Source organism: Zychaea mexicana (genome assembly GCF_025766255.1).
Source record: "Zychaea mexicana strain RSA 1403 chromosome Unknown BDB00scaffold_16, whole genome shotgun sequence".
NCBI lineage: Eukaryota > Fungi > Mucoromycota > Mucoromycetes > Mucorales > Lichtheimiaceae > Zychaea > Zychaea mexicana.
This window is the reverse complement of record NW_026516679.1, coordinates 508,048-530,868: the sequence shown is the minus strand read 5'-3', so window position 1 is coordinate 530,868 and position 22,821 is coordinate 508,048. Positions and strand designations below refer to the sequence as shown.

Here is a 22,821-nt window from a genome sequence, read left to right as displayed (position 1 = left end):
AAAATCTAATCTTAATAGCTATTTTCATGATGCTGACATGGAAAATACTCCTAGAAATGAGTTGTATATGTGGTCTATGTTTGGTATTGAAACTATGTTTAGCGGTAAAAACAAAATACCACAATACTGGATTGTTGGTCCATCAAATATTGGAAAAACATATAACATTGATATATTGGAACAAGGTGGACACAGGGCATATCTAATGAGTAAAGACAATGATTGGTCAGATTATAAAGATGATGATTATAATTTTATGTATAATGAGGAAACTGGTTCTGATTTCAAATTAACATTTTTAAACCAAATGTTAGAAGGAACACGTTTAAAACTTAATGGCAAATTCACAAAGTCAATAACTAAAAAGAAAAACATGCCAATAATATTGAATAGTAACTATATGCCGCACATGTTATACAAAAATAAATCAGTATATGAGTTAGAGCCAACACTCAATCGTTTATATATTATCTATGTTGATAAGAACCGTAAAGGTCATATAATATGGAATCCATACACAATGAAGGTGAAGGATTATGAAAGTAAATTCATGTATTATGAAAACATGGATATGTATGAGGACTTATACAAAGATGAATTCGAAAACGAATACTAAGATCAGCATACATTTATCCGATATGCACATAATAGTGGTCAGGATGATATTAAAAAATATACACCGATGGATAAAACAGTAGAGGAACTACAAGAATTAGCTGATACAGAAGAACATATGAAGGAACAAGAAGAAAAATATAATAGTAATAATACACAGAACAATAAACAACATAAATCGCCTCAACAAAACAATAGAGGATGGTCGACTGTAAAAGCATTACTACCATCAGATTGTAAACCATGGTTAGAAGTAATAAATGATATAAAATGTGATGAGATTATAACAGATAATATTGACTGGGATAACCCACCTAAAGATACAGAAAAACATAAGTATATAAACATTAGTACATCTGATTCAGAACAGAGCAGTATATGTAGCACACTAAATAGTACACCAAAACATAAAAAGAAAAGAAGACACAACAAAAATAAACAAAAGGGTAAGCCAATAGTAAAAGATATACAACCAAAGGATTATTTTGAAAAGCATAAGGCTATAAAACACACTATATCAGATAATAAAGATATACCAAATGAAACCATAGTCAAAAATGAACAAATTGATATGGATGAACAATATACAAAGCATAAATATAATTGGGCATATAGTAGAAAGGTTAATAAAATTAGCTTCAATATGAGATTCTTTAAAGAGCAAAATAAGTAATAAATTAATTTAGAGTGGAATACCTGTGTGACAATATATTCGTGTAACATTTTCAATGATAAAATTTATCATTTGTTAACTAGCTATTATTCTTTACATTATATCTAACCCACTTAACCTCAATATATATCTATTATTAGTATACATATGTCCTATAATATTCTTAATCTCATATAAATTACTATATGCAATACTTATCTGTTCTCTTTGATTTTTTCTCATATAAGGCTACTATTATAATAAAAAAATTCAATTTTTAGTACCTTTCTTATAAATTAATAATTAATTAATTCGACCATATAGGGTTATCTCGACTATAGTAATTTTACAATCCATATTACAGCCAATAGATTGTAAGTGGTTAGATAACTAATAGCAGGACACCTTGGTTGTAGATTTGTTTTCTCAAATAATGTTTCGGTAAATACACCTTTTCTAATATTATCTGGATAACAATAAAATCAATATCTTTGATAATATTTTCCAATGGATAATGGTTTCTCGCATTTTTTACAAATAAAAGGTTTTATAAGTCCTTCCTTTTGTAAATAGATTATAGCTTGTTCATTGCCGTAAAGTGTTTGAAATAGTATTTCATTTGATTTAAACATTTTGATAAAGAAAAAGAAAAAAAATGTTTTATGAAAAATCAAAAAAAAATGTTTTTATATAACTTTATATATTTTGTGTAACTTACTAAAGAACGCTTGTAACCCTAATTTTTCTTGAACGTCTTCGGGCACGGTGTGTAATATGGGAGCTCCGTGTGCTCGAATTTCTTTCAGCTCCTCCGTCGTGAACACTTCTGTCCAATTAGCATCGTCTAGATCTAAGATCATGGATTGATACAGGCTATAACCAATTGCACATTTTAGTTTTTCTCGTTTGTTTCAAGCTTACAGTCGCTTTGGGTGAATAAATAATACTTACTGCCAATAATTGCACTTGATCGCAAAGTCGTACATCTTTTCTTCAACTGACTTGACACCTTCCCCGTTTCCTTGCACTCTCAACTCCGTGGACTTCAACGTCCAAAACTTATGCAAGTCCACTCCAGTAAGGAGCCTCTTGATCTCCTCTTTATCTTTTTTGGTCAGGTGTGTTTTTAGTGATGAGCTGCTTTTCGATGTTGGGGGACATCCAACTCCAATTAGATATTAGATAATACTATTGGCTGTAAGAAATCTATTGGCTGTAAAAATCCAAATTGTACAAAAAATTGAATTTTGTGTATATATAAAAATAATTGGTAAGAAAGGAATGCCAGGTATGAATTCACATTATGTTATATACCAGTTGAAGAAAATATTGTAAATAGTACTGAATTTATAGCAAGATAATGAATATAGGTTTCGAGAGCATTTAATAGAAATGTTATCAGAAAACTATTAATTTATACCAAGAAATAAATTTCAAACTCAATTACTTTTTTGAATTTTTGTATTTGAAAAAAGAAATTGTTTCAAAGATTCAATAAAAATGGTTGCATTAAATGAATTCCTCCCAATCAACCATATCCAATTACATAATAATCTTAACAAAGAATTAGATGTATTTATGGAAAATGAATTGGATTCTTACATTAATAAAAATATTGTAGAAAAATTAAAAATGAAATTACAAAATAAAATAAAGTCATTGTTTTCAATAGACTACTTTTTATACTTGAGCATGAATAATGATTTTTGTACCCATAAATTTAAAAAAGGAAAATGTGATGGTCAGTTTTGTGGTAGAAAAATCAGAACAAATTTACCTGATGGTAAAAAGGATTACCTTTGCTGTCAACATAGTAAGCTTCATATTCCTAAAAATAAAAAACTTGTTGTTTATAAATCTAATAACACTGAAGATGAGAAAATTAAAAGAAAAGAAAATAAGAAAAAGAAAAAAACTAAACCTATTAAAGTTATTATAGGAAACCCATTTTACTGTATTTATGTTTCAATTCAATCATTCCTTAAATACAATCAATATTTCTAAATAATATGGTATCAATGATATATTACCCAGAGTATGCAATTTTATAATACCAAGATTATGCTTATTGATATATTCCTTCAATAAATCCTTTTGATTAAATTTATCAATTGATAACCAACTGTTACCATCAGCACTATATCCAACCCATTTTACTTCAAGCAAATATGTACTATTTTCAGTTTTATACCTAATAATCTCTTCTATTTCATATGATGCCATTGCTCGTTGTTTCCCTTTATTTTGCTTTCTTTTTTTACTACGCTCATTAAATCTTGGAACATCATCATTATCACTATTACTCTGATTTGAATTATTATCAGATTCATTATCAACAATCATTTCTTCATTTGATATAGCCATATCATATTAAGCAGGTCATTTGCAATCTAATCATTTTATCCAGTTTATCTTTATTTTGTTTATCATTGTTGACCACTATATCAATTAATTTATGCTCTACTGGAAAATTAAAATCATTACTGTGCCATAGTTTATGGTGTGGTAAAATAGGAATATTGAACATTTCTACAAATTTTGTAATATTTTTTAATAAACAAGCTACACGAAATTGCAGATTATAGTATTTTATGTTATCCATTTTAACAACTGACTTGTTATTATTGAATCGGCAGAATTTATTCCCAATTTCTGGAAATTGATTCTCAACTTTTGTCCTAAAACTTCCAAATGTCTTATTAAAATGATCCTCAGTAATCGTTAAGGGCTCATTTACATTTTTACGTATAGGGTATACAAAATTATCATGGCTAAAGTTATATCCTTTTTCATTAGCAAGCTCTGTAAATTGTGTGATAAACAAAGTATATCCACCATCAACTGCCATTATGTCATTCTCATGCATATATTTAAATAATTTCATGTTTAAAAACATGCTACCATCTGAGCTATCAGAACAAAAGTCACTTTTAGAAGTATAAATAATCATATCATTCATATCACTAACAAATTGGGTACATATTCCATTCTTCTTAAATTTATAAGAATACATTCTTTGAAAGTGGTCAATTTCAGTATCTACATAGTTAATTCTTGAATTATGGCCATCCAATACAAGTGTTACATGTTTAAATAAGTCAGGATTATGCTTTCTAGCAGATAGAATACGTGATTTGATAGATGAAAACATGTTATTCATTGAATCATTTACTATTTTGTTGATTCGTTTGTAGTTGTCCTCATCCATCCAAAACTTTTTATAAAATGTATGAAATGTGCTATGTGGTAAGTATTTTTCAAATTTTTCACCACATACTCCAGAGACTAAATGATATAATAAAAATAATCCTTTTTCAATTTCAAAGTAAGGTCTGGGATATTCCTTGTTTGTATATAAAACTACTAGAAAATAAAATACAGCAACATAACCTAATTTACGTAACAATTCATCCTTAATTTTTTATGAATTTAATATGTTTCAAATTAGTTCTATGTTTATATTTATTATGTACAGTAGGCCAATTCCATTCTAGGAATTGCCAATAATTTGCAATAATTGAGTTTACTTCATTTGTAATCAGTAGTGTATAGTTTGTTGTATCCATTGGGTCGTTCTTTGTTTATATTATGGATTTTCAATTTTTATAATCATTGAATACATGATTTTGGTCACATGATGTCATAAAATTGATAAAATATCAAAATGGATGATATAATTTAATATGGCAGCAAGCAATTTATTAGATTTATCAAAAACTATTGTAAATTTATAGCCAATTTCGTACTGCACATCCCGCGTTGGCGTTGCACTAGAAATGCCGCCGCTGTCGTCTTCGTCGCCGCCGTTGCTATTGCTATTGTTGTTGTTGTTGTTGTCGTTGCTGTCGTTGCTGTCGTTTGTACGTTGTTGCTGCTCTATTCTCTGGGCAAGCCGCTGCTCGATAGCTTTCCAGCTCGGCTTGTTAGAGGACTACCGGTCAAAAGAAACCTTAGATTATCACTATGGCAACAAAAAGCGCGTTTATAGGTACGCCAGTACATGATAGTTACCACAGCAACATCTTCAATCCTTGCACAAGCACGAATCCGGTTTAGCCATTGTGCTTGGTAATCGCTGCCAGTGCACGTAAGATCGCAGGTGTCGATGATAAGATCTTGGGCATGATCGATTACTTCTTGAAGCTCAAAGGTCCGATTCTCAGTAGCAACGCTGCAGATTAAAGTGCATATCACTACTATGGGTTAGCTATGGAAATTAAATCACTTATGCAAACGCTAAGAAAGGCTTACGGTTTTTGTATTTGATGAGATGAGTTCCAGTCATATTGAAAATGTTATAAAAGGCCTGGTGACAAAAGATCGTAAGGAGGCAATAGAATGGTAACCAAGCAGCTGCAACCTGGATACGAAGTTAGCGACGACGTCAGTCGGAGCGTGAAACGTCCTATTGCATACGTGCTGTCTGTTTCCTGCCACACTTGTTGCCATGGTAATCGGTGGAACATTGACCTGGTTTCAACCCTGCACTTCCTCAAAAACGTACTTTTGTCCTTTGCTACTGTCACAATTAAAAATATCGATAGTCTACCCCTTAGAAAATATTTTCTGTACTATGTTTTTAAGTATAACTGAGTTATATTAATATGGTGCAGGTCATCTCAAACCATATATTTTTAAAAAACGGCAAATCGCATCGTTGAGTCAAAGTAAATGATAATGGAATAAAGTGCATATACATTAGCGGAATTTATAATTCAAAAATTGGCGTAATGTTTTACTACATGGAGCGCTTCTCGTCCCTGAAATTTATGATCATAAGTATCTTTAAATCTACATGCTTTTCGTTCAAAGTTACGTATCATCGTTAATGGAATCTCGTCAAAGACTTTTGGAACAGTTACTTGTAGGCTTTTTAGGCTATAGTCACACCGCTTGCGAACTTCGCGTTTGGCGGCACCCCAATATCTTTCGATAAAACCGCATTCACAGTGGTACTTTGGATAGCGTTCTGCGATATGGCCAGCCTTGATAACTATGTACGTCTTCGATTGCGCTTCTCGTAGAGGAAAAATCAGGCTGAGATCCGAGTAGTTTCTGTGCTTCCTTGACTCGTAACCCTTCCTGCCAAAGTCCACGTTCTTCAAGAACCTTTTAAAATATGCATCGTGCGTATCAGAATGAGACTTAATAATTTGGTCACATTGATTTTGTTGATGTTCCAACCTACCTCTTTTATAATTTTCAGACAGATCTTTCCATTGATAACTTTATACATAGATTGATAAAGCTTGTTGCCATTGTCGTCTATGTAGTATCCATCAGGCATACGATGAGTCATTCGATTGTTAAAATATTGCTTTTGGTCAACTACTTGGTTTGTCATGTTCAATTTGTTGGCACGCAATGATATTTCAGAAAAAGGATTGTGGTTTGTACTTTGGTCGAACACAAGTACACCTTATAAGTATGTACAAATGGCGGTCTGTTAACGGATTTTTGATTCGTTGCAAAAGTGGTTCTTAAGTATATGAGTAGGTCCAGTATGGATATGTCGTCCAGTAAACATCGGGCGTATCCAGCTCCAACACTGCATCCAGGGCATCATTCATGTCCACGTAAGCGAAAGATTGCATCGATTAAAAGGAAGTAATGCTAAGTGTATACATCTTTTACGCTTTAGCGACAGTGTAGACAGAAAAGAGAAAAGTAGCATCGCGAACGCCTAGGCAAGGAATAACAAAAGAAAACTTGCAGCCATCGATGCGTCACAAAAGTAAAATATGGGCCATCGGATCGACACCATATACACGAGCAGCAACGTAGAGCTGGAAGGGGGGCGGAAATCGGAAAAGATAACGACGATACAAATGAATTGAAAACTAGCATGCTGAAGCTTCCGATTGTTTTGAAAGACATGCTTGCATCAATTGTGACTCCAATGCCGTTGATCTTACACCATGCTCATGTACTAGCTTACAACATTAAAGGTATGATGCAACTGCAAAGTATTCTCAAAGGTTGATGATAGATCCACAAACATGTTTTTGATGCCTCAATCCAATAGGAAACGCTGTTACCCTACTCGATGTCGATGTTCCACAAGGATATGTAACCCGTATCCGACGGATCAAAAAATTGCAGTATCCAACGTGCAGCACTGACTACACTTCGCGAATTGTTCCGCTCATCGAGCTCGCGATCCAAGGAAAAATAATCGTTGATGGAACGCTCAAGCGAATTCATAGCACTGGTTGACGATACGAGATTCAGTGCCTCCATTCGAATTCCTCCCTCATCCACGAAAGGGCCTCTCTCATTCTAACAAAAAGCAACGCAACTAAAATACCCTGTACAAGTATCACTCTCCCTTGTAAATAACTTAATACAGCATCAGTGCCTATGCAGTATGTATGAAGCAATCGTCATCTCTAAAAAGAAAAGCCTTGTAAATATAATAAATAGTAGTAGCTGAAGAGATCAGTTATCACCTTAGCGATACATAAACTATTACTGAATGTGTGCACATCCTGTAAAGCTCTTGATAAATTTTGACATCCACTGGCCCCTAATCTTTTGCGATATTTCATACTATGCAATCTCTACGATTTCTGCAAAATTGAGATTTATGCAGTCAAACTCTTGAACCTGGCCTGGTTAACCGTATGACGCGTTTTCAGTTTTTGTGACAGATTACTGTGAATGTCATTGTTGCATTAAATTGGTTGTCTCTCCGAGCTTCACACCACTTCCATATTGACACGCGAATTCTGCGCTGTAAATTAGTGTTCTTCGTACCTTTACATCGCTGATAAGACATGGTATCAAGCTTGGATCTCTTACCGTTCATGCCACATCTCAACTGCCCAATGTGATAAAAAAGGGAGACGCCATATATTAACAAACATCAGTAGCTTCAAAGCCATTTTTGTATGATAGAGTAACGATGGGCATTTATTGTTGCTCCACAACGCGACTCCATTTGGTAACATTGTGTTACGCAAGAAACTATCACTTGCAACAAAACCAAAATAGGTTTCGTACTCTTCTCCCCCTTTCTCTCTTTTTCTTCAGCCCTCCTTTTTTAAACACTGATAGCTTTGTCGATGACTACCGCAGCTCATTCCCCTAGATTTGAACAAGAACCACCACAATCCGAATTTTTCAGTAACAGCAATAACCACCACCACCCTCATCTCACTAAAAAAGATATTCTCCCGTCTGACCGCCAAGCATACCCTGCTTCATTCGCACAACCAGCGGTTGCCGCCAACACGCCACAGTCTTTATATCGAGCAGGCCCTCTTGTTGACCCCCCGGGATCAGCCGAGAGCTTGCGAGTGTTTCAAGAAGACGGGACGCAATCGCCCGTCGATCTATCACCACCCGCTACGCCTATACCCATAATGAACCACCGACCTGCCATTGCTACCGCTACTGCCCCCATCCTGCATTCAGCCTCGTCTGTGTTGTCTTCCAAACGCTCATTTACAACATCCGTCGTACCATCATCAGTCAAGCTGCGTAATGCAAAGCAAGATTCTCAATTTTCGCTTGACGACGACCAAGTTGAACTGGATGATCCTGCACCTGATGATGACGCTCGTGTTCACCACCTGAAACGACACTCTACACAACAATCAATCAACAACAGTATTAACGAGAGTGGTATCGTTGCTTCTGGAAGCAGCCGTTCGCTTGGTCGCCACCATACCACTGGTCATGCGGGCAGGAAGCAGAAAAAGGCACAGCAAGAAGTAACTATATCTGAAGAGTTTGCTAAAGAACTCTCGGCACGGCGTCGAGCATTCAAGCGACTTTCACGGCGACAGGAAGACGAGAAAGACGAGGACCGGGTCGTTGTGGGCACCCGGGTAGACAAACACCACAAGAACTATGTGTTGATGTATAACATGTTGACCGGTATCCGTATTGCCGTCGGTCGTGTCTGTGCCAAGCGCAACCGTGTCTTGACAGACGAAGATTTCACTGCTGCACACAAACTCGTTTTCAACGTGTGAGTTTATTTTTTTTTAAAAAAAGAAGCGATGTATTCATTTCTCATATGGTCTATGTTTTCTATGTACAGCAACGGTGATGAATTGACGCCGGGCGCCAAGTACGATTTCAAATTTAAAGATTATGCACCATGGGCTTTCCGTCAGTTACGTGAACAATTTGGAATTGATCCAGCTGACTACTTGGTATGATCATGCAGCCGACAACAACAACAAAAGCAGCAGCAAAATCTTAAAGCTAACATGGAACGAAAACAACCATCGTATATAGGTATCGCTGACGAGCAAATACATTCTTTCTGAGCTTGGATCTCCGGGTAAAAGTGGTAGCTTCTTCTACTACTCACGCGACTATCGTTTCATTATCAAGACCATTCACCATGCTGAGCACAAATATCTGCGCAAGATCTTAAAAGATTACCATTCCGTACGGATTATTTCTGGGCCGGGGTGGGGGGGGAGTGGAATAAGAGAGAAAAGGGCTTATGTGGTCTTGTGACATGCGGCGTACATTAACACTCGCACAAAAAAAAACCACAGCACGTCTTGAACTATCCCGATACACTCCTTTGCCGGTACTATGGTTTACATCGTGTCAAGCAACCCCGAGGCCGCAAAATCCATTTTGTCGTCATGGGCAACGTGTTTCCACCGAATAAGGTATGTGACTTCCAGCCATCTCTCTCTCTCTCTCTCTCTCTGTCACTTGGATGTTCTCTTTAGTTAGTATTTATTTTTGGAAACCAACTGCTAATTAAACCGGTTATTTTAGGATATTCACGAGACGTATGACCTCAAGGTAAGAAAAATCAATATACAATTTCTATCCGTGACAACAACCGCAACCGCAACAGCAACGAAAAATCTTATACCTTCCCTTGATTATGTAATACAGGGCTCAATTATTGGTCGTTTGCTTCCGGAAGCAGAGATTAAAAAGTCCAAGAATGCAGTAATGAAGGATTTGAATTTTGAAAAGAACAAGCAAAAATTGCAGCTGGGTCCTCAGAAGCGCAAGCTATTTATCAGCCAACTTATGCGCGATGTAAAGGTAAAAGAAAAACTTAAAGTGTATATATGACGACACGTTAAAACAAACAATGGACAGCTGACCTGGTATAATCACTTTTAGCTGTTGGTGCGTCTGAACATCATGGACTACAGCTTGCTCATTGGTATCCATAACATGGTTCGTGGCAACAAGGAGAATATCCGTGACTCGACCCTGCAGCTCTTCCAGGTATGATTATATAAATGTTATTAGTTATAGTTATCAAACATCATGCGGGATTGAAAGCTTATTGAATATGATGCTTTCATCTAGCCTGATACCAAACGTGCAGAACGTCGTGCCTCGATGTTGAAGCGACGCCAGACAAAAGCCCAAGTTGTCCGCAAGGCCATCGCACAAACAAATCCTGAACGTCTTGACTCCTCGGAACTTCCTGAAGATCCGTTCCATGAGTATGTTTAGTACTTTCTTAGCTAACAAATATAGCACACGCTTAAGGGTCAGAAGGAGCTCGAAAAAGACTCTAACATCAATTATATATAATGTGATAGACGCCGTAACTGTGCCTTCTACTCTGATGAAGGTGGTTTCCAATCGACCAACGAAAACGATAACCCTACAAATGCCCTGTACTATATGGGCATTATTGATATTCTGACACCCTATGATTCCAAGAAGAAATCTGAACATTTCTTCAAATCTATGACGCAAGACAAACACGCCATTTCTGCTGTTAAGCCATTAGAGTATGGTGAGCGATTTATGGGTTTCATGGCCAAGACACTCGAACACAACGACGATATCCCGCACGAGTATAACATGAGCAGTTCTCGTTAAGCACGCGCGCCATATATCCCTTTCCTCGGAATTTATCTATAGAGTATAGCATTATATTATCTTTTCCCTCCCCCTCCCCTATTTCCTTATTTTATCTCACTACGTGTCATGATTAAAGTATATTGCGTTATCAGTGATTCGCAAATTTTCAAAAGAAAAGGGAAGAATAGCTGGGTGTTCTGATATGAAGGTGAAGAAGGCCTGGATCTGCCGAATATCAAGTATACTAGACTCTCTTATATATCGCTCAGTCCACGTATGCAGGAAACGCCCATAGAAAATCTAAGCCTTGCAGCATACGGTTCCAGTCTTTTTATCTCGTATCATATGAAACGACAACAGAAACGATGCAGGATTATGGTAGTTAGGTGCTCTTGGTCAAGGATAGTACTTTTGCTATAAGAACAACAGTGAAGTGCGTTTCGAACTGCTACTGCAACACTAAAAATAATTGGACCTTGCTGCGCCCCCAAACTACTGGATAAAAAACAAGGATGCGTAACTGAAGAGTAAACTTACGAAGGATTTGCATTAAACGCTACATAACTTACTTTATGCATCCTAGCCCCTTTTAGTATAAACCTTTATCTTTATTTAGCAGACTCAATGTTTACATATGCTCATTGTAGTAAATATTAATAGATCAATACAAATAAACGCCTGTTTCCAACAAACCAAAAGTAAATGTATATGTAAAAACACAAAAATTGTAAGGAAACATTCGTGTATTACGTTAGTTATTTTTATATTTCATGGCTTCACTACCAGTACTAGCGACGAAAAAGTATCCTTCATCCATTTTCCGCTGTTGAGCATCTTCATTTTGTCATTCTTATTGACAATGCTAAATGGCTGAGAGAACGCCGTTGTTGCCTTGCCGCTGTCAAGTTTTGGATGAAATGCCAACTGGTAGGTATTTCCTGAAGGAAGCTCGTCCCAAACAACAAACTCGAAAACTTGTTCATCCTTGTATTCAAAATCTTTTGCGAGGAACCCGAGGTTTTTGACAAAGAAACCTCCTGTATCGACGAGTTGAAGATCTGCAGAAGAGGCGCTTCCACCTTTAAGATGAATGCGGACCTTACTCCCTATTGTTGTCAATAAAACAAAAGAATACAGAGTGTGAATGTGTGCTATTTACGCTAACCGTCAATTGGGTAGAATGATATTGAATTTATTTACTGACCTGTTTCCCATTGTTCATATTGGGTTGGCGATAAAAACAGTGTTGCCAGTGCACCGATCGCATTTAAGCAGAAGATGTACGTAGCAAGTAGTAAGATCGATACGAACTTCGCCATGTTTCTTTTGAGCATTCTTTGTGATCGTAGATGATTGTATAGAAACGTGAATGGAAAGAAGATTAAGAGCAGCTGTTTAAATAATGTTTTTGAGACCTTTTTTATATGCATATCATACATTTTGTGTACATGTTTTCTGTTAGCTTAGCAACAATAGCAAAAAGCCACTTACAGCAGTACATCGGGTTTATTCCTTGATCAGTCAGTAACATGCTATATTTTGAGTTCTATATTTATATACACCTTTGATTCAAAAGTCGGTATGATACCACTGCTACGGAAAGCACCATTGCATGAATGTTGAGATAAAATAAGAGTGTGTGCTTTGCTATCATACGAAAAGAGAGGCTTTGTGTATGACTCTTCTAACAAAACAGTTTGAGAAAATAATGTAATCATGCGTATCATATAGAGTTGTCAAAGTATTGGTGAGTCCAACAGCATCATCAGTTGGAGCCTAATACAGTGGTCCCCGATATTATATGTATACTCATGGTCTTTTGGAGCAAATTTACTGCTTTTTTACTTGAAAGTAATACTAGTAATCTGTTCGAGTTATAACAGTTATAGTCATCCTGAGTTTCCAAAGTATCTATACGCACTATCAAGTCAAGGCAACGTCCAAAAGAGAACACCATCCATATCCTTTTCTTCTGTTTGGATCGCAGGGAAAAGCGGTAAGCGGGCTTGGTACTTGACTGCAGTCTGCGTTAAGCTTGGTAGCCTTCGAACGTATGTATCCTAGTAGAAACCTATGACTAGAATATCCCTTTTCGTTTCTACCCTTTTAAAATGAGACACTGTATTCGCACATAATCGTACGGAGGATATAAAAACCCGTCAGAAATTATTCAAAAACTACATTATTCTTTGATAAATAATGAAATTACCGCTGGTAGTTGCCGATAGGTACTCAACACTTAGTAAATACGTCAAAGAATTCAGATGCAAGATACCAAAACATGGAGAGATCCTAAGGGAGGAAAATATTGCTGATGACCTGAAATTTGTGGGGTTTGTTCCGGGAAAACACAAGATCATTTTTGAGTGCAATATTCAACAAAGACACTGTACATAACTTTTAAGTACAATTATCTAGTTCTTATTATCACTGACAGTAGTTTATTTTCTGTTCAAAAAGCTAATATATAATACTTGTACAGAGAAGTTACCGAGCGGTTTTGTGGCAGCACTGATCAGTTGTTGTGGCGCGCTTGCACGTGGCATAACACCAGGGACATGTTATATGTAATCTAGGTCGCAGAATGCATCTTCTGATACCAAGATACTACTTTGAAAATAAATGGTTGAGCCGTATTACCCTAACGTATACATACCAGCGTTATTACAGTAGCGCCAATAACCGAATTGTCACGCCAAAAATGGTGTATTTGTTAGGTGAAGATCCATCGAAAGTACCTGGGCTACAAACATACATCTTTTTGAGCTGTATTGATGGAATTGGTATCGGGAAACTGCAAGGATCGAATGCGAGCTTCAGAAAATTGGGAAGGACGACAGCATTTGTTGGCACAAAATCACATGATGCAAAGAACAAACATCTTTGCTGTTCTGGGTCCACTGTCGCTAGTGGAATGATGGAGAGCAAACTTCAAGATTGTTGACCTGAAACTTTATATCGTTGATTGTTTTTTATTTTTATATGAGCTGGATGCTGTTAGCGTTACAAACGTAATATATAGGCATATATAAAAACAACATTAGCATGTCCAACTAGCAGGAGCAATGGCGGTTGACCATAATCATGCTTGCGGGCTATAAATATAATAGGCTGTTTTTTTGAATTAGGTTATTTAGGGCGGCGGTGTAAATGGTTTGTGTGGGGTTCACAATAGGATTTCATGTGCGAAACTGACTTTGTCATTCGAATTGTTCCTTTTCCTCGTATCACTCTCTTTCTTTTTTTTTTGACAAAATACCACAGACTAGATAGTTCGGTCTTCTTTTATTCAATTTTTTACCCGCATACAAGTAACAGAAAATGAAGATCAGTACCGAAGCTGCTCAAAAGTACCCTGCCCTGGAAGAGATGGTACAATGGTATTCAAGAAGGATGGAAAAAACGGTGTTCTGGGAGGATAAGGTCCATGCCGAGTTGGAGATCGTCGAAGCTTTGCCGAATAAATTGATCTGGAATTTTAACGTTACTGAAAAGCACTGTAACCAGTACGTATAATTTTATATGCTGTGAACCGCTTCCCTTCGCGGTATACATAGGCGCGCATTTTTATCGCTGACACTCTTAATGTGTACTATCCGTGTAGGCTAGGTAACATCCACGGTGGATGCGTAGCAACGATCATTGACATTTGCAGCAGCTTCGCCATCCTGACATATGAAGGTACTATATTCTTTACTCAAAACTATTTCATCGTGATAACTCACGAACGCGTATTACATCGGCTAAACATAGGCAAAGGCGGCTGGAAACTCATTGGCGTATCGACCGACTTGGCGGTATCCTATATGAGCGGTATCGCTGCCGGTCAAACTGCCCGTCTTGAATGCGAGGTCCAACGAGTGGGTAAATCGTTGGCCAACATATATACCAAGGTCTACAATGACCAGGGCAAGCTCTGTTACTCTGGATCACATACCAAGTACTCCATTGATTCGAGATTGTAAATCGTCCACCTTTCTTTTCGCTTTTAATATTACTAGAATCGCTTTTTCTTTTTTTTTCTCTATAAAAGGAGTAAACACAACAGAAAATCTCGGTTGGGAAAACTATGGTTGGAAAAAGGTGGAGTTTGCCAATGGATCTACGTTGTTTAAATGGTGTAAATGTAGTAGTATATTGACCCAACTGCTTTTGCTGACAGAAATATATATCAACCAACCGCTCGCCCCTTTTTCCAGGTCACACAAAGTGTATGCGTGGAAAATAGTTTTGTCATCAGAGATTTTAGACTTCTTTTCTTTCGTGTGTCCCATCTTCTTATAGAAAATTAGCTGTCTTCTCTTTCTCTCCTTCCAATCGTTTAACAAGTCAACCTTTTGCCGCCCCTTCCATCAGCCTATTACAGCCCTTTTAGCGACACTAAAAAAAACGATGAAAATCAATCCAGAAATTGCCAAGAGCTTTCCAGACCTCTACGAAAGTGCATTGAAATACGAGGAACGCGGCCGAAAGAACAAACTTTGGCAGGAACAAGTGCAAAACGAACTGACGCTCGTAGGAGCTGAGCCAAATAAAGTTACATGGGAGTTCGAGATCGCGGAAAAGCACTGCAACCTGTATGTAGCATACTAACAATATTACATTATTGTACTTGAAAGTTAAAATACTGAACACACTGTTGTGTGAACATATGCGCTGTTAGGATCGGTAATTTTCATGGTGGATGTGTAGCGACGGTGATTGATGTATGCAGTAGTTTTGCAATCTTGACAAATCAAGGTATTAAGCACAATTTAGCAATAACAATGGTGAAATTAGTACCTTGGCTACTGCGAGTAGCATGCTAACGGCATACATAATGTAGGCAAACATAAATGGCAATTCGTAGGAGTCTCGACTGGGTTATCTGTAGCATATTTGAACGGGATGTCTCCAGGACAAGTTGCACGAATCGAATGTGAAGTTCAACACGTTGGCAAGAGTGTGGGCAGCGTATTTACTCGAGTTTACAACAAGGAAGACAACCGTTTATGTTATACCTCAACGCATGGAAAATACCGCATTGATGCTAGATTATAGACCATACATATAGACATTGCATTTCTCGACACACAAGCCTTTATCAATTACCATAGACCATTTTGTCCTGTACATGAGCTCGATATTAAAAGAAAGACCTAGTAGTCTTGAGCCGTATAATCAATTGTACACTGGCATTTTTTGTAACCACATGAGAAACATCTGAATTTTTTTTAATATTCTGAATCAGGAAGGGCCCTTCTTTTACCTTTCTCTTTCGCTCTTTTTCTGTCTCAGTTTCTACCTTGCTACTCGTTGTTCGACATGACGTCCTTCTATGATGAGGTATGCATTGTTTTGTTGGGAAACCAAATTTATGACACTCAATTGGATCGACCACTAACGATGCATGTAATTTAGATCGAGATTGAAGACATGGAGTTCGACGAGGACGAGCAGATCTATACTTACCCATGCCCATGCGGAGACAAGTTCGAGATCAGCATCGTAAGGCTACATTATATGACAGCTCAACAAACAACAATTGTATTCTAATTGATTGTAACAATTAGGATGATTTAAAGGACGGTGAAGATGTAGCTCGTTGTCCTTCTTGCTCCCTTATTATTCGAGTGATTTACGATCCAGACGAATTTGCAGACGAAGACGGTGGCGAAACGTTTGAAGTGGGGAATACCGTCACTGTCGCCTAATATGTTGTGTCTTTTAACCCAATATTCCCACCATTTCATCATCTTTTATTATCGAACTTGCATTCTCCAACCCTTTCATGTGTACACTTGCTTTTCTTCTTTTTTGAATTTTCTTATGTATAAAGAAAAGAACAATTTGTTTTTTTAATACTCTTTGCTGATTGTTTGACAGGTAAATAAGCAGATAAGTGTGTGTTTTTGGGGGATATATTTTATCTTGTGGTTTGCAATAAATGATGTGGTGGTGGTGGTGGTTGATTGATGACACTCCTTTAGATATCCTTCTTGACTTCATTCTTCTCGCCAGTCGCAGCACGCTCCAATGCATTGCGTTCATCAGCCAACCGATTGTATTCGACGGCTTGCTGTGCCACCTGCTTCTTGAGCGTCTCAAAGTCACGTTCCTGCTGCTTGAGTTGTTTTAAGTCAGTGTTGAGCGAAGTAATCTCCTTCTTGTACATGTCTTCCTTGTCAATGAATTCTTGGTGACCCTGCGTGGTCGATTGGGTCTATGACGATAATCTCAGTTTACATTGTTCGTTCAAAACGTGTATAAACACTAGTTAAGTTTGCCTTTTTTTCCCATGCCATTACCTCCTTCTTCAAATTCTCGAGTTCTTCCTCACGCTTCAGGACTTGGAATACCAAAGTACTGGTGCGTTCAAGGATTCTATGGTCGAACCTTTAGTATCCGAGAAAAAATGACAAGTTTCAGATCCTCCCCTTCCTTGTTACACACTTACAATGACAGGAAGAGCGTGAAACCAGTGAGATACAAGTTGCGTTGAGCGTAAAACTTTTTGGCCTTGTTGTTTGCTTCGTAGCTGTAGTCGTAGTGCTGGCGTTGTTCTCCTCCTTCACCTTCCGAAGAATCAATGCGCTGCAGTCGGTTGATGGTATCTGCAGCACCCACACATAAAAAGTAATTTGCATATCAGTTAAGCTCCAACGTCATACTTCCACCTTGCCATCATCATCGGTTGCGATTAACGCAGAAAAAAGAACCTCTTTTTTTTCCCATACCAATGAACAAAACAAAAATGAATCTATAGAACCATATGATTTCACTGTGAGTACTCTAACAAGTAAACAGCTCACTATGGACAAAAACTGCATAAACTATAAACTTACGCAAAGATAATTTTGAGAACGTGGAGAGCTTTGCCGACCTATGTACAATAATATACACGTAAACATTTAAACGAAAGGAAAAGCACAATTTGGAGAAGAATGTAAACTTACAGCAGGAGAAGTCGAGGCAAACTTGAGCATGGCTCGACGCCAATGTGAGGGGAGTGGAAGCTACAAACGGTAAGAATTCACGTAGTGTCTGTGAGTTAAATCACTTTTCTTTTCGCAATGCCAGCTACAGGTCCCAACAAAAAAGGAACGCGTGGAATAATAGAAAAAAAAGCATACCACCAGAATACAGAAAATGATCATCTAACATAGTTTTGAAATCTCGGTTAGTGTTAGTTGAGAAGAGGGAAAGCGAGTGGTCAAGCAAGTCAAACATACCTCAGTGACCAAGATTCCAAAAGTGAGCGTATAGTAAATGGTCATTTTTCTTTCAACCAAGTGTGCGGGTAAGTTGGAAAGGGAAAGAAGAAAGAAATGCTTGGCTCGGCCGACGTGCTTGGCCTGCTTTTTTTTATTTCACTGCGACATACGTAGTATATGCGCATCCCACCAATCAAAAATCTTGGACACGTGGAAGCAGGCTCACAAATAGTATGAGCTGTTATCGCATGATTGTTTCCCTCGAAACCAAGTTTCACCGTGCCTTGTGAACAGGGATCTAATGAGATGATACTACCACACTGGATTTACTTTATCATCCTTCAAAAGGGCCAGCTATCCTATTGGAGCGCGTCTACACATCCATCCCTTTCCGGGCGTAAAACGACGACTGCCACCCCCAGCAGTGTCCTGATTCAAATAGCATTATAAAAGATTGCACAGCCAATACATAGGTGATGTGGAGTGAAGCCGATGTATCCATCTTACTGTCAGATTATTCCATGCGAATCAACTCTGTACGTTCATGTAGCAGAAGCTTAAAGTCAGCCTATTTCAGGGCAGCTTGCTTATTGTAGCGCCTTCGGATTTTGAAGTCGTAAAACAAACACATTTTTTTGCGGTTGTCAACAATATGATCGCCAACGCACGAATCAGCAGCATACTTCGTCCACGTCGATCCACCTTGCTAACCCATCGCATACGTTTATTTGCAACCACAGCAGCAAAAGCAGTGAACGATCGTCCGGTATGGGTCTTGACCGACGGTGGCATTCAGTCGACATTGTCCGGCATGGCACTCGGTAAACGATTAGGTCATGTCGAACTTAAAACTGTAGCTGTCAACAAAGGTAATAAAAAAATCACGTTCGTCCAGTTACCAAGGGAGATGTGACATACTCAGATACGAAGGGTGACTATAATAGGACTACAGGTTTTCCCACCGATTGTTCAAAAGTATTTGGTGGATTGGTTTTTACAACGAAGACAAGGCAAGTGCTGTTGTTGTTGTTGTTGTTGTTGGATATTCTAGCTATCAAAGTGGGGGCATTTTTACCAATATTTCCTCAATATCAACATCACAGATAATCGCAAAGCACCTTGGTATTTGACTCTGAAGGAAGGAGAATGGGGAGATTCAAAGCCGGATTTCGTCATTTGCAGTGCACCCGATGCTGTACCTGCATGTTTAAGCGTATCCAAGAACAACCCTACTACGTATTCAGGTAAAGCAGAATAGATCTTTTTGGTGTGAAAGAGAGTGCAAACAAACAAACGTATCGTGGTGATGATGACGGTGATGGGGGACTGAGGGTTCTGACACAACAAATGTTTATGTGTAGTGTACGTTGGATACCCAAACATACCATTTCTATACTTTGACCAGGTTGTTCTTCCAAAATATGAAATGGATGCAAAGCTCGGTACGCTATCTCTCTATCTCGGTTGTATTCTATGTTCACGACGTTGGCATGATATACACTAACCTTGTGTTCTAAACCAGCCAAACTCGGTCCTTTTTACTCGAAACAAAAGAATAGCATAGCCACACAGGTAACCTATACAGCACACATTTGAGTCGAAAAAGGATAAATACTCAAAGAATCATGCATGTGTGTTTATACTAGGTTCCATTATTAGATCTCGAAAACGGCCATGAGCGCTATTTACAACCCATTCTACCTGCATCATTTCTTGCTGGTGGTAATGGTGCTACGACGTCATCGCACAATATGGTAGCCGTGATCATCGGTGGCTATACGCCTCAATGCCGATGGTACTCGGAAGATGCTAGCTCCTTGGCTGATAACATGCAGGTAACACAGAGAAAAATATGATTTGCATAGAATCCAATAGAAAAAGAACAATAGCAGTTCTAGAACTTTCATGCGCTTACGAGCCCTTGCTATTCCATATAGCGTATGGTCAAAAAACTCCATGCAAAGATCGTCGTTGTATTCACAGAAAAAACGACTGCGGAGGTAAATCATTTTTTATACTAAAAAAGAAGCCCATGGAAGGACAAGAAAATAGCAGATAGACAGTGGTAACAATTGCGCCAATAACAAATACTGAAATCGTTACAAATTAGGTCAAAACAACAATAAAGCAAATGTGCAGTCATCAGGCAGATTCTATTGCCATTTGGGATGCCATGGCTGATACTGAAACGAGCCTGACAAGAGCGCAAATATACCAAAGCATCATTGACAAAGCATCTCGCGTGGTGGTCACAGCCGATCTCGATTACGCAGTTGCACACGCAGCAGCCAAACGGTAAGACCCGGAGAGCATCATCACATCGGCCGCTTCCGATTCATCAATGCTAAAATATCGTATGCAAACGATCATAATAATAATAATCGTAATTTATGACAGTAAACCCGTTTACGTCGCTTTCGGTGACCGATGCCGTCAACACTTGTTGCGATTTCACCGGTGGGCTCGTGACAACCGCATCACACGCAAATTACGGCTTGACCGTGGACGAGGCGCGTCTCGTAAGCAACAACAGCAGCAGCAGCATCATCCATTATACGATCCGTACAGTTATTTGGGTAATCATGGACCCTGGGCCAATGGGCACCAGCTTGTCGAGAATGAGGCTGCTCTTGAACACGTACAATATGAGGTCACCGAATTACGTCAGGAACGCGTTACCGGAAAACGCCGCAAGGATTAATAAAATCAATAATAATAATAATAATTATAACAATGTAATCACTATGTACCGACTCTAGAAAGTAGTGCTGTGGGGTGATCATTATGACGCGAACTTATATAATACTGGGCGGTATACTACTATATACTGACGCTTCCATGCATTCATGCGTGCTAAAAAACAATGTGACAATTGCTTGGCGAAAAGACAAGGGCTTTTCTCTTGGCCCAGTTCAGAAGGCGGGGGGGGGAGTTTAACCGGTCCAAACCAAATCGAGCAGATGGGGCCGTATTGTTGGAAGCTGATCGAATTTGGTGGATGGGCAATTTACCCTTTATAGAAAAGACGGGGAAAATTCAATTATATAAAGGGCACCCTCTCATTGTTCACCTCGTCTTTTCGCCCCATCTTTCTCTCTGACTCGTTTACTTTATCTTCATTGATCAACAACAACAGCCATGGACCCGCAATTGAACAACAACGACAACATGAACAAGTCTGGCGTTGTCAACAAAAAAGAACACAACCATGGTTTCAAATCCCTCGTTGACCAACACTCTTCTGGCTTTTGCCCCCAGTGTGGAGTCGACATAACTCGCTTCAGGTAACAACACCTTCCATGTTCTGTCTTGGGGGCATGTAAACTCATCGTCGCTTCTTCGTTATGTTCAATATAGCCATGAGTTCTGGTGTCGATACTCGCGATGAAAGAGTTGCTGGCCAAGAACTAGGGGACACGCCTACACTCCTTGCGGAGGAACCCACATACTACTATACATATTCCACCATCCTACACACACCGCGTATACATTTCTATCATCCGTCATTATCACAGCAACAGCATCGCCATCTACTCGCTTCATTACACCCATATACCCTAGCACACTTTGACATTTCTACAGTTTTGATGATTTTTGCTCCGCTTTCTTGCGGTGGTGTTGCACAAACACTCTGCCACTGTGCATGTACATATCCCCCGTCTTTTCTTTCTTTCGTTCTATTACATTCCATATCTTCTTTTCATATATATATATGTGCAAAAAAGCCCTGCTTCCTGTTTTCCTATGTACATACGTCCATTATTGCACGATATAGAATTACCTATCTCCGTGCCACGCGTTTTAACCCCGAGATACTTAACCACAAATGACAATAAAAATATGATGATGACATTCAAACTAAAAACAGCTGGCTTGGGAAGCTCCCCGCATCGTGTCTTTGTATACAGGTACCCGTAAGAAAATGGACGAATTTAGCTATTCCGACGCCACTTTTGCTTCCGACAATGCGACACCCACATGATTGGAAATAGAGAGAGAGAGAGAGAACCCAAAATGGAATCACTTGGTCATGGGGATAATGTTATCAAGAGAGGAGGCTGTATATTACAACACTCAACAACAAATAGAAATAAATGGGACTACTACAAGTGTGAGAAGAGAACAACAAAACAAACAAGTATTATACGATACCACTACCCACCCATACCAACTCATCATCCTGTCATGATACATAGTCGTAGCAGTCCGGATAGATTTCTTTCCCATCTATCAGCAGCCAGCTAGCGATAGTATACCAAAAATAACCATTTGTGCAAGTTACTACAACATTACCATGTATTGTACCATCCATACCCATGATCTCCTCAGCGTAACCTTGTTTTCAAATAATCACATCACCCAATGTTGTAATATTTGGCAACCTGATACAGGTCCCGTCCCCCTATTTATACACACCCACAATGTCATATGAACTTCTTTAATTCTTCATTCTTTTTGCCGACCGTAAGATGCAGTTTAGTAAAACCCCAATCCACAATGTCGAAGAGAAACCGCATATCATGACTGAATGTTGATAAGCTAAAGTACTGGTCA

At 38.3% G+C, this 22,821-nt stretch overlaps 9 protein-coding genes across 9 annotated transcripts; 6 read left to right on the top strand and 3 right to left on the bottom strand.

Annotated features, from left to right (window-relative positions):
* Window positions 1-5,994: 5,994 nt before the first annotated feature.
* On the bottom strand, window positions 5,995-6,727 carry BDB00DRAFT_894981 (uncharacterized protein). The gene is made up of 2 exons (XM_053128506.1): window positions 6,456-6,727; window positions 5,995-6,376 (listed from the first exon to the last, which is right to left on the bottom strand). The coding sequence occupies exons 1-2, from the start codon at window positions 6,609-6,611 to the stop codon at window positions 6,212-6,214; spliced, it is 321 nt and encodes a 106-aa protein (XP_052982447.1). The 5' UTR covers window positions 6,612-6,727; the 3' UTR covers window positions 5,995-6,211.
* Window positions 6,728-8,631: 1,904 nt separating this feature from the next.
* On the top strand, window positions 8,632-11,092 carry BDB00DRAFT_759104 (uncharacterized protein; the record flags this gene model as incomplete). The annotated part of the gene is made up of 9 exons (XM_053119102.1): window positions 8,632-9,242; window positions 9,315-9,429; window positions 9,515-9,670; window positions 9,784-9,903; window positions 10,016-10,042; window positions 10,139-10,294; window positions 10,376-10,483; window positions 10,568-10,707; window positions 10,807-11,092. The coding sequence occupies 9 exons, from the start codon at window positions 8,632-8,634 to the stop codon at window positions 11,090-11,092; spliced, it is 1,719 nt and encodes a 572-aa protein (XP_052982446.1).
* A 582-nt stretch (window positions 11,093-11,674) lies between these two features.
* On the bottom strand, window positions 11,675-12,530 carry BDB00DRAFT_937211 (uncharacterized protein). Its single transcript, XM_053129246.1, has 2 exons — window positions 12,279-12,530; window positions 11,675-12,180 (listed from the first exon to the last, which is right to left on the bottom strand). The coding sequence occupies exons 1-2, from the start codon at window positions 12,511-12,513 to the stop codon at window positions 11,843-11,845; spliced, it is 573 nt and encodes a 190-aa protein (XP_052982445.1). The 5' UTR covers window positions 12,514-12,530; the 3' UTR covers window positions 11,675-11,842.
* A 1,769-nt stretch (window positions 12,531-14,299) lies between these two features.
* BDB00DRAFT_810823 (HotDog domain-containing protein) lies at window positions 14,300-15,157 on the top strand. Its single transcript, XM_053122568.1, has 3 exons — window positions 14,300-14,580; window positions 14,679-14,755; window positions 14,828-15,157. Exons 1-3 carry the CDS (start codon window positions 14,396-14,398, stop codon window positions 15,037-15,039), a joined length of 474 nt encoding a protein of 157 aa, XP_052982444.1. The 5' UTR covers window positions 14,300-14,395; the 3' UTR covers window positions 15,040-15,157.
* A 184-nt stretch (window positions 15,158-15,341) lies between these two features.
* BDB00DRAFT_810822 (HotDog domain-containing protein) lies at window positions 15,342-16,227 on the top strand. Its single transcript, XM_053122567.1, has 3 exons — window positions 15,342-15,651; window positions 15,738-15,814; window positions 15,900-16,227. Exons 1-3 carry the CDS (start codon window positions 15,467-15,469, stop codon window positions 16,112-16,114), a joined length of 477 nt encoding a protein of 158 aa, XP_052982443.1. The 5' UTR covers window positions 15,342-15,466; the 3' UTR covers window positions 16,115-16,227.
* Window positions 16,228-16,378: 151 nt separating this feature from the next.
* Window positions 16,379-16,767, top strand: BDB00DRAFT_759079 (uncharacterized protein; the record flags this gene model as incomplete). Its single annotated transcript, XM_053119100.1, has 3 exons — window positions 16,379-16,399; window positions 16,475-16,561; window positions 16,627-16,767. The coding sequence occupies 3 exons, from the start codon at window positions 16,379-16,381 to the stop codon at window positions 16,765-16,767; spliced, it is 249 nt and encodes an 82-aa protein (XP_052982442.1).
* Window positions 16,768-16,787: 20 nt separating this feature from the next.
* Window positions 16,788-18,511, bottom strand: BDB00DRAFT_166744 (B-cell receptor-associated protein 31-like-domain-containing protein). The gene is made up of 8 exons (XM_053116304.1): window positions 18,286-18,511; window positions 18,187-18,210; window positions 18,010-18,069; window positions 17,899-17,936; window positions 17,773-17,813; window positions 17,511-17,667; window positions 17,362-17,437; window positions 16,788-17,276 (listed from the first exon to the last, which is right to left on the bottom strand). The coding sequence occupies exons 1-8, from the start codon at window positions 18,328-18,330 to the stop codon at window positions 17,040-17,042; spliced, it is 678 nt and encodes a 225-aa protein (XP_052982441.1). The 5' UTR covers window positions 18,331-18,511; the 3' UTR covers window positions 16,788-17,039.
* BDB00DRAFT_810815 (mitochondrial fission ELM1-domain-containing protein) lies at window positions 18,455-21,100 on the top strand. The gene is made up of 9 exons (XM_053122566.1): window positions 18,455-19,136; window positions 19,212-19,277; window positions 19,371-19,511; window positions 19,629-19,709; window positions 19,790-19,839; window positions 19,914-20,102; window positions 20,205-20,267; window positions 20,378-20,562; window positions 20,665-21,100. The coding sequence occupies exons 1-9, from the start codon at window positions 18,920-18,922 to the stop codon at window positions 20,966-20,968; spliced, it is 1,296 nt and encodes a 431-aa protein (XP_052982440.1). The 5' UTR covers window positions 18,455-18,919; the 3' UTR covers window positions 20,969-21,100.
* Window positions 21,101-21,405: 305 nt separating this feature from the next.
* BDB00DRAFT_869805 (uncharacterized protein) lies at window positions 21,406-21,655 on the top strand (the record flags this gene model as incomplete). Its single annotated transcript, XM_053126644.1, has 2 exons — window positions 21,406-21,551; window positions 21,625-21,655. The coding sequence occupies 2 exons, from the start codon at window positions 21,406-21,408 to the stop codon at window positions 21,653-21,655; spliced, it is 177 nt and encodes a 58-aa protein (XP_052982439.1).
* Window positions 21,656-22,821: the final 1,166 nt, after the last annotated feature.